At 38.8% G+C, this 10473-nt stretch overlaps 1 protein-coding gene across 1 annotated transcript; it reads left to right on the plus strand.

The window, feature by feature from the left end:
• Nucleotides 1–3873: 3873 nt before the first annotated feature.
• Nucleotides 3874–9932, plus strand: TRAT1 (T cell receptor associated transmembrane adaptor 1; the record flags this gene model as incomplete). Its single annotated transcript, XM_084265709.1, has 5 exons — nt 3874–3976; nt 5599–5635; nt 6925–6983; nt 8265–8323; nt 9535–9932. The coding sequence occupies 5 exons, from the start codon at nt 3874–3876 to the stop codon at nt 9730–9732; spliced, it is 456 nt and encodes a 151-aa protein (XP_084121835.1). The 3' UTR covers nt 9733–9932.
• Between the last annotated feature and the right edge of the window lie 541 nt (nt 9933–10473).

The following is a 10473-nucleotide window of genomic DNA, read 5'->3' on the forward strand; positions in this document are numbered from 1 at the left end:
CTAGGAGGTAGGTGGCTTTTTTTTTTTCCAAAATACAACAAAACTTTAAAAAATACTCAGTTTGACAGCAATTAAGTACAAATGCCCCTGAACACAGTGCTACATTTTCTTCATGTAGAATAAATATGCAATATTAAAAAAGAAAAAAACAAAACCTCCTGGTTTTGCTACATTTGACAGTAGATTACATAGACGAGAATTAAAATTACAGAATAGAATAAAAGACAATATTTCAGAACAGACTATAACTAGTCTAACAGGCTTCTCTTTCTGTTTATTTCTCTCTCTCTGTTCACAGCCTTCTTATCCTTTTTCTGCCTTTAGTACAACCAGTTAGCTGCCATAGGTGGCATCAGCTATTACATGTGTAGAGGCAGCAAAGTGGTTATCACAGAATCACAAGGTAGGAAAAGAGCTTTACGATCATCAAGTCCAACGGTTCCCATCCTTTGCTAAACCATATCCCTTAAGTACCTCACCTACCCGTTTTTCACCTGAGGAGACAAATTGTTCTTCGCACAGGTATTCTGCTTTCCCGCTCCTGCTGCTGTTTTCAAAGTAGTAAATACTGAAACAGCGCAGTTATAAACATAAACAGCACATTGGCAGCCACTCTGCAGGCAGTACAGTGTCACCTGGGCAAGAGCCGGGAGCTGTGCATCTGTAGAGCGAAGGTACAAAACCCAAACCCTCTGATAGTTTGTCCTTGCACAGAAAGATTAACTCAAGCCCGACCTTTGCAAGGCGCAGAGCACCCGGGGCAGGACTCGTATCTCTCTGATCGAGGCCTTCGGGAGGGTTTGGTGGCGTGAAAGAAAACGGCTGCTCTTTCGGAAACACCAGCAGCTCGCATCGCAAAGACCAACAAAAAGAAGTCACATGTAGGTTTGTATACGTTCTACCAAAGTACAAGCAGATCTCTAAGATAAAGAAGATGAATTTAAAAATAAGACTAAGTCATGTTCAGCTAGGAATAAATTTAAATGTTGTTTTCTTCATCTCCTCACACCCGTGCAGTATTCTAAACCACACTTAAAGCTATCGATTGGGAGGTTTAAAAAATTGGTACTTTTAATTAGAAATCCCAAGTTTAATGTCTTTTGTTTTGCTAGAATATTTTTTTTTAAATTCTAAAGAAATGGGATTATTCAAATACCATAGAAGACAAACTTGAAATTGAAAATGGAAACAACTTTTTTCTAACCTTTACTTTTTTCCCAGATACTAAGTCCAATTTAAATCAGAAGCTGAAACACGTGCACAGAGAAACAGTTATCTATGCCGGTTTTGGCTGGGGTAGAGTTAATTTTCTTCATAGTAGCTTGTATGCGGCTCTAGTTTGGATTTCTGCTGGAAACAGCATGCAGGCTGGGGGTGCACAAGAAGTTGGGAGGACACACAGCTGGGACATCTGACCTTGACTGACCAAAGGGATATTCCTTGCCATATGTCATCGTGCTCAGCATATAAAGCTGGGGGAAGGAAAAGGAAGGGGGAGATGTTCGGAGTGATGGCGTTTGCCTTCTGAAATAACCATCACGTGTGACAGACCCTGCTTTCCTGGGGATGGCTGAACCCCTGCCTATCCATGGGGAGTACCGAATGAATCCCTGGTTTTCCTTTGCTTGCGTGTGCAGCTCTTGCTTTACTAATTAAACTGTCTCTATCCCCAACACACAAATTTCTTCGCTTTTGCTCTTTCAATTCTCTCCCCCATCCCACCAGGGGCTGTGTGGTGTTTATTTGCCATCTGGGGTTAAGCCTCGACACATCAAAAATTTGGTTGCCTCTTCCAGTTCCCTTAAGGGCTGAAAATATTTAATTTAAAGCTAAGAGTTCTCCTCCTACTCTAGAAACACGAGGGAAAAACAGCACACCTGAATCAGGAAGATAAGTAACAGCATTCAGGATCAAAAAAAAAAAAAAAAGTACAAGCTTAGGTTCCAGCTGCACTTCAGCTATGCACTCTTCTTTTTTATAAGGAATCACAGGGCTGTAGTTTCTATCACAGTTACATGTGCTTCCTTTCTCTTACGCCACAGTACTGGTTTTGCTCCCTGGGGGAAAAAAAAAACAAACACAATCCCGTAGAATTTGTACGAAAAGAATTTTGAAATGAATGGAAGAAAAGTGGAACAGAATCACTGCAGAAAAGATAAAAGGACAGGAGAAGGAAGGATGTCTGCTATTTTTTCAGGCACCACATTGGGACTTAAAGAGGTCTTGATTTTGACACAGACTTCTTGTAGTTTTGGACAGATTGCGTAGGATGCAAATCTGAGCGACAAATTGTAGAGTAACCAGGTTCCAAACAATGGTGTTTCTTGCTGTTGCCTGATAGAATCTTTGAGGTGAGATCTCCCTTTCATTTAATTCCTACTCTGAAAAACTGGAATAATACATAGCTGCTTCAAGAGGGTGTTGTGTTTCCTCATCGCTGTCTGTATCTCATTGCAAAAAAATGTGCCTCTCAACATGAAAAGTAGTACTGCAGAGATGGAGGACCCTCAAACGCCTTTGGGAGAACTCAGGCAGGAGAAAAGAAAGGAGTGGAAATTAGATGTTTATTTTAAAAGGAAGGATAAATGGCATGTGGAAAAGCAGTTAGGAGTCTTTCAAAGTTACAGCTTACTTGCTCTGTTTTGTTCCTTTTAAATGAGTTCTGATCGGGAAGGAAAACAGAAGCCTATGTGATTTTTTTTTTTGCTACCCAGGATTATTTTATCTCATTTCATCATCATAAAAACATCTGTGGCTTGGAATAAAACAAAACCAAAAGAGCTTTTGCAATACCAGCATAATTAGGTAACAAAACTCATCAGGGGCAGTTCCTAAATTGAGCTGGAACTGGCCAGCCATGGAAGAAAACTGCCTCTTCTCAGCAGGAGGCAACGCATCATGCACCCCCCCACCACCCCATCCCTCTGGCCAGCAACATGGGAATGCTTATTCCTGTACCCCTTTATCTGAGCTTTAAGAAGGAAACAAAATGTCAGCCTCCTGAAGGAATCCTGCTGCATGGAAACCAAACAAGAGCATTAAGGACTTTCTGTCAGCATCATCCAATCTACCCCCTTGACCGCTGTGCTCTGGCTAGAATTTTTGGTGCGCTATTAGTGGAGTTCACTGGTTTTTTGGACGAGGCTTTATTTCAAGTACTCCAAACCTTAGAGGCAAGTCTGTGGCAAAGGGAGGCTTGGTTTAATTAGGTTGACCTGCATTTTACCAAGGGATTCTTGGGGAGATGTTCACATTTTCCTCGGCAGTCGGGGCAGAGGGTTCCCTGGTTAGCAGCTACTGCTCATCCTCTGCTGCTTACATCCTCTGCTTTCTCAGGAAGGAGAGCAAGGATATGAGCCAATCAAGTCATTTTAACAGGAGATGCAAGGAAACAAATAACCAACTTTTGAAATTTGTTGTGGGGATTGTTATTATCTGATGGCCTTAGCTGTTATTTACACACATTTCCAGCGAAGTCAGCTGTTTTGACTGAATTCACCTCCAGAACCACCTTCACGAACTCTAGAATTTAGCAAAAATTTTAATGCAAACATTAAGCTAAAGACAACTGTAGAAGTAATTTCAACGCTATTCACAAAAATTAATTTTTCTTTAGCAATTTCTGATTTATTACTGTATTTTACAGGCAAATCAGTATTCATCCTTCAACCAAAATGCTGTGAAACAGCGGTTGTGCTAAGTTTATCCATGTTTCTCTGTTATTATTTAGCATCTGCTTTTGATATTAATTAATTATTATCACAGTGTAAACAACAAAATAGCAGCTTAAAGTACAGCAAGGAAAAAAATCAACCAAGCACAAAGAACACAGTAAAACAAACAACACAAAGTTCTTTTTTTTCAGTTACAGAAATGGAGTGCCACGTTTCTGTCTGGGGAGTTTTGGCCTTTCTGAGTTTGGCTCTGGTTGTTTCCTTGATACTGAATATTTCACATTATATGAAAAAGAAGCAAGGTAAGTCATGTCTCTCTGTAAGGGACGGAGTTGGCATGTTTAAAGTGTCTGTACAGGAAACCATCACTTCTGGGAGATTTCAGGCCAACAAATCGATTCTTCTGAATCTTGAACATTACCTATTGGCAAGAATGATTCTCATTGAGAGGATGTTAACTTAATTTTTTTAGGAGAGTCAGGTATGATTACAAAATGATTGCTAGCTGGCCAATCCGCTGCTGAAAACTACTTAAATCCATTTTCTGAAGAGAAACCCACAGAACATGTACAGGGTGAAATTAATTTTAAATATGTTTTTAACATCTGAAATTTCCTTTTTTTAAGTGTACTTTTCATGTGACTGGTTATCATTTGTACTTTAATTGAAAAAAATATTTAAGTAGCTGTACTAACACAAAATATGTTTGGGGAAATGTTCTCCTCCAAAAATTCCGGAATGTTTATTTAAATTTCAGATTTTATACACATTTTATACTTAATCAGTTTATTTTCAAAAAAGTTCTAATTTATTTTTGTCATGGGATGCTAATGTAGCTCTTAAATCAATGTGCCACTTGCAATAAGGAAATGATTTGTTTATGTTAGAGGGTGACTACAGTGATACTCTGGTTTTTGGTTAAAATTAACTATGACTTTAACAAAATTCATCGTCCCAGTGCAACTTCTCTTATGCATACAATTATAATTATTAAGTTGCACAATCCTCACCACTCCAATTCAGAGAAAAACAGCCTTTACACAGGGAAAACCTTACCTGTGCTATACATGTGTGGGTAGGCAGACAAATGCTGGTGGATTCATCCATGTTAATCACACATACGTACATAATCTACATAAGCAGAGGGCCTATGCTTATAAGAGATGTAGGAGAACTAATTATCATAGGGCATTAAAGCAGCTGCTGGACTGTTGCAGGATGCAGAGGGTGCATTTTTGGTTGATTTTATCTTTTAGCACTAGATATCTCTATGATGCAAAAAGATCACATTTACACAACTAACCTTGAGCAAAGTTTCAGTCAGAGTGACTGATGCTGCTTTCATTGTTCGTGGAGTCAGAGCTTACTGTGGAAAATTCTGGAGTCCTGGAGCAGAGGACAGAAAGTTGGGCAGTCCTCAGTTCTTAACCAAGCTCTAGCAGTAAATCTCTTTGTAGCCATTCCCTCTTCTGCTTCAGTTTCTTCATCGGTGTGGATCACAAGACCTCCCCCTTTCAGAGATACAGGCAACAAAACTAGCAAAATTAGCTAAGCTTTCACCTTGCAATATAAACACGAAGCATCTCCCTAGGCAAAGAAAAAGATGAGGGAGGAGCAGGAGGATGAAACAAGGAATTAAATCCCATGTGTTACAATTTACTTTTGGGGCCTTGTAAACTAGTCTGGACTTCGAAGCCACCGCAGAGTCATAACCCAAGCATTTCTTGTACTAGTCAAAGGGATTTGAGAAAAGCAGGGGGACAACCGACAGCCCAGAGAGACAAGAGCTTTCAATTTTACTCTCTACAGTGAAATCAAAAGTTGAAATCAAAAGTATGTCATTTAAGATAATTATCTGAAATAGTCAAAATAGCACATTTTGATTTCTTTTCACTTTGTTTTTTCTTTTAAACAAATTTTCCAGATAATATGTACAAAGACTATGAAGATAACAGTCCGAGGTAAGTTGGATAAAAAAATGTTTCTTGCAGGCAAGGGTGAAACAAGCTATAAATAACAACAGATGGCTTTGAAAGCATGGCATAGAGGAAAGCCCAATATCTCATGCAGCCTGCCTGGAAATGTTGGAGGGCAAGTTAGTTAGAGGAAAAAAAAGAGTTCTACAAATGAAGCAAGAAAAAAATTAATTTGGGGGAGAGGTACTCCAGTCATTTTATCAGCAATGAAATAATTGCATGCTAATATGATCATTTTATATACAGAAGGAAGTACAAGACAGAGAGCTAAAACACTATTTACTATCACTCAAACTCAATAAATCTGTAACAATTAAAAACAACTCTCAGAAAACAATGATAAATTATATATTTAATACTTGCAGAGCAATAATTTATACATATTTACATTTCATACCTTCTTTTATACATTACATTCAAAAGCAATAAAACAGAGCCTGCTTACATCTGCTGGTTAGCTCATGAACTGTTACAAGTCTGTTATATATAAATAAATAAAAAAATCCAAACCATACTTTAGAAAACAGACATGGAAAGGGTCTTGTCTCAACTCAAATACAAAAGGCCCTTGAAATAAAACTAGAAAAGCCTCCACCTGTTCCCCAAAACCAATCCTCAATCACAAATTTCCTTGAAGTAGGGAGTCTGCCTGCCTATTGCTGCCTGTTCAGCTGAAAAATAGCACTGAAAAAGTGGTCTTAGGTTGCATTATATCATTCCCTTGATGAGGCACAGTACAGGGATGCAACAGGAACAAGGTGCTTCCCACTGACAGTTCCCATCTTTAAACACTGTCAAGCTTAAAAACGTTTTCAAGCAACACCAGGTAATGAAACACAGAATACCATTAAATATCCAAAGCTGAACTTTGCTTTGGTCTTCTTCAGTTGTGTTGACCTAAGTATTTTAGTTGAATCACGAGTGGACTTAAAGAACATTGCCCTAAAGAACTCATTTAGTGCTTTAGTTTGTATCACAAAGTGGTCTCGAGGACACAAACCGGGTTCCTTTCAGTGTTCAGTAATGTTTCCAGAACTGCATCAAACAGTAGTTTAGTAGGTTTGCAATTAGCTTTATATTTACCTAAGTTACAGTTCAATACTTGGCTAGATAACAAATCTCTCTTCAGAATATGGACACATTTTTGGTGTTGTTTTTTAGATCACATACAGTCTGATACGGTTGTATATGTGCAAAGCGTTCAGAGGTGAATAGTGGTGTCCCAAACAAAGCATATTTTGTGGATTAAAAGTACTTTTCCATTCCCCTTCTAGCCAGAATTATTACACAGAAGATGACCCAGTTTATGGCAATCTCAATCAAGATATTTTTGGTAAGCTTCATTTTAAGAACACGTGTCTGTTCAGAGGCTGTAATAAATGTAGGGTTAAAAGCTGACTGACAAACTCTGTGTTTCTTAATAGCAGACTGGAGTATCTAACCCTTTTCACTGCTATATTGATACCTACTTGGGGTAGAACTGCAGACCATCATATTGTCAGTACTACTGTTTGGAAGACTTCATCTTATGCTGAATTTGATTATTTTTACAGTCCAAATGGTCCTGTTCAGTCAAATACCTCAAAATCAAGAGCTTTTCTACATGCAAAGCTGCACCAGTTGACGTAACAGCTTGATCTGTGCCTGTTCAAGCAATCTAAGACGCATGTTACACCCCACCCATAGTCAATGCTACCGCAGAAGCCTGCAGAACGAAACACATCCCAGCTCTCTGCCGTGAGAGATATGACCCACAGATTAGATGTGATGCTGACAAATATGCTGAAGCAAGCCCAGTGGCTAAATGGTGGGCAGACGTAGCTTTGTCTCTGCTCTGCTGGGCTGAAGTTAATAATCCTTGGCAGAGAAATACAACTTTAACGGTGGTAACATGATATATCTGCAGCTAGAGGTAGATATGCTGAGGACGTCCCTCAAAGTGTTAAAGCAGTATTTAAGTAGCATGCAAACAACATCTTTGCTAGCCTTATTTGGGGTTAAGCAAAACTGAATCAAAAGTACTTGAACCCAGGGGAAAAAACAAACCAACCAACCCAGCTTTTTCATAGAGGGTTTGCATAAATTTAACTAAACCCAAACTCAAAGGCACTGGCTCTACAAAAGCCTGAAAACTGTAAGGAAGTAATCTGTTTTACTGATGGCTAAAATGTAAAAAAAACCTGCACTAAATTTACAGAAAACTGAAACCAGATTCAGAACAGAATTTAATCACCAGCTGCTGCAACTCACAGCACCTTTCTCAGCCAAAGCCAAGATTGACAGTGCCAAAAAACACATCAGTACATGGTTACCCCTGAATTGCAAGATGTCCTCCTAGCAGGATAAAAAGATGCCCACTTAATGAATAATGAGAAAATTCCTTACAAACAGAAAATGATGTTCATTTTCACCGTATGCGTGTCTGAATGTCTTGGCTATTTGCCCCTCTATGAATAGAGGGAGAGATCTGTGTGGTATTTCAAAACAAAACAACCTTCTACCAAAATAAACTGGGGGGACCTAATTCTGTAACAGGGTGGATCTCTTGATCTGATCTTGTAAAACTCAGTAGCATGTCTCAACTGAAACATTTTTCTACTTTGCTAAGTTACAGAGGAATGTTGTTACGAGCAGATGAAGTCCCAGCCTCAAAGGCCAGTTAACCAACTACAGGTACCTTTAATTTTCATTCTGGATTTCTGAATGAGGGTAAAGTGGTCTGTCTCAGAGTTCCTGGCTTTAGCCCATGAAAATACATAACAAAAGTCTTCACACTGCTCATCACAAAAATTACCATGCATTAGCGTCTCGTTCATCAGCTAATTTAAGCACAGACTTGACCCTTCCTTCAATCTGGGTCATTAATGAGGGAGCAGGAAAATTATAGACAGCTCATTTACATCCATATGGCATGATAAAACTCAAGTCACAGGCATGCAGATCAGGCTGCATTAAGCTGCATCTTCTGCTATGGCTTATGTAAAGAATTAATTTTATTTATTTTGGACATCAACCAAGTGAAAACACAAGTTGTATCACATGATAATCAGAAGCTTGACTCTCTCCTACCCAGCACAAAACCTATATTCCTTAACAAATGAAAGATTACTGTTTTTCTATTGATTTGTATTTTGTTAAGATACTTGGATGCCCAAAAGTACACAGGCTTTATCTGAAATGTATCTGTAATTGAAGCACTCCTAGCATCAATTTCCTGAGTTGACTGCTAGGTATTTCATGAGGAGTGATTTCCAGTCTCTCTCAGGATATTTCCAGGGGGTAGCAATATCCTCTTTTTTTAAAAATCTAGACATTTGTTTTCATTAACTGCATGGAAACAGAATAATCTATAAAAATTCCCAGGCCAAAAGTGTGTGAGAATTTTGGCTTGAAAAACACAGAATGTTAGGGAAAAAAACACACAAAGCATACATTTTGCACTGGAAATGAGATGACAGATAGAGACAAGAATGACCCATCTTTGGTTTTAGGCTTTTACAAAGCCTGTAAAAAATGTTGCTACTAATAACTAGATTCTAGTAAAAAAAATAAAAAGGGGAAAGAAAACCAGAACAAATCATGTCTTGCATCACAAAGAACTTGGACTGTATATAAGTTACCCATAATCACACAGAATCTCTCTAATACCTTGATGAATTTTCCCTTATTGCCATTATCCTAAGCATGAGTCCTTTGCCATTATGTTATGTTGGTCTGTTTTCTGTGCTGCCACAGCATAGTCATTTGTAATTTTAATGAATTTATTTACAGCTAATTTGGGTAAACTTCAGCCGTTATTATGACCGCAATTTAGACACACTCAAAGTCTTAGACCTGGAGTCAGCCTAACTACTGAATGTTAAATACAGTGAATTTTCTCCTAGGTGGAACCTACCAGTCAGATGTGCTATGCCTCACTTGACCACAGTGTCAAGAGAAAAGGCAGAAAACCAAGGAGAAAGAAAGACCCTTCATTAGAGGAGGATGAAGAAGGTTCATCTAACCCTACCGTGATAGCTTCCAAAGTTAGCATTTACCTCAATAGCGACCAGCTGGCTGCTGAAAAGAGAGGCCATTCATGATGATCCTACCAGATAGATGGGTTCTTTTCATACTACAAGAGGAGAGAATATCTGAAATGGCTTCACAAGCCAAACATGTAACCGTAAAGTGAGATCGGCTTGTTCATTCTGGTGGAACAGTGAATGATGGGAGATAAGATCCTGGCTAACTGACATACCAAACAATGGTAGAGAGTGGGCAAGTTACGTGCTCCAAAGCGTCTTCCAAGCACGTTCAGGAGCCAAGTGAGAAATAAGCTCCAGGGAGCCGCTTTGAAGGATCTGGGCTTCTGAGGACATTTTGAAAGGGAGTTGTGGAAGCTGGTATCTCGGCCCTCGCGTGGTAGTGATTCCTGTAAAAATCCATCATTTGTTTAAAATAACCCATCAACTTTTAAACAGTCCCAAAAGACACACTCTGTTGTCTGTGAGCGCTAGCAGAGTACAACTACTCTTCTATGTATGTTTTAAGAGTACTTTTGGAAGGGAATTGTGTTTCATACTCACACACTTAACAATTGAGTTGTTTTCCCAATTAAAAACTGATCTGCTGTTCAACACTGCGTACGTTCTCCTTGTCTGTGGTCTATGGTAGTAATACAGTATATCTAAAGCTAATTGGAGAATAATTTAATGGTTTGTTTGGAGTAGTAATTGCACATCTCACAAGATTTAACAATATCCATATGTACCTTTAGTTTCCCCTCGGCCAGCAATACCAGAATACAGCTCAAATCTCAACTCCTCTGTGAACATAATTTT

The sequence above is a fragment of the Gallinula chloropus genome (genome assembly GCF_964237585.1).
Source record: "Gallinula chloropus genome assembly, chromosome: 1".
In the NCBI taxonomy this organism is placed as follows: Eukaryota; Metazoa; Chordata; class Aves; order Gruiformes; family Rallidae; genus Gallinula; species Gallinula chloropus.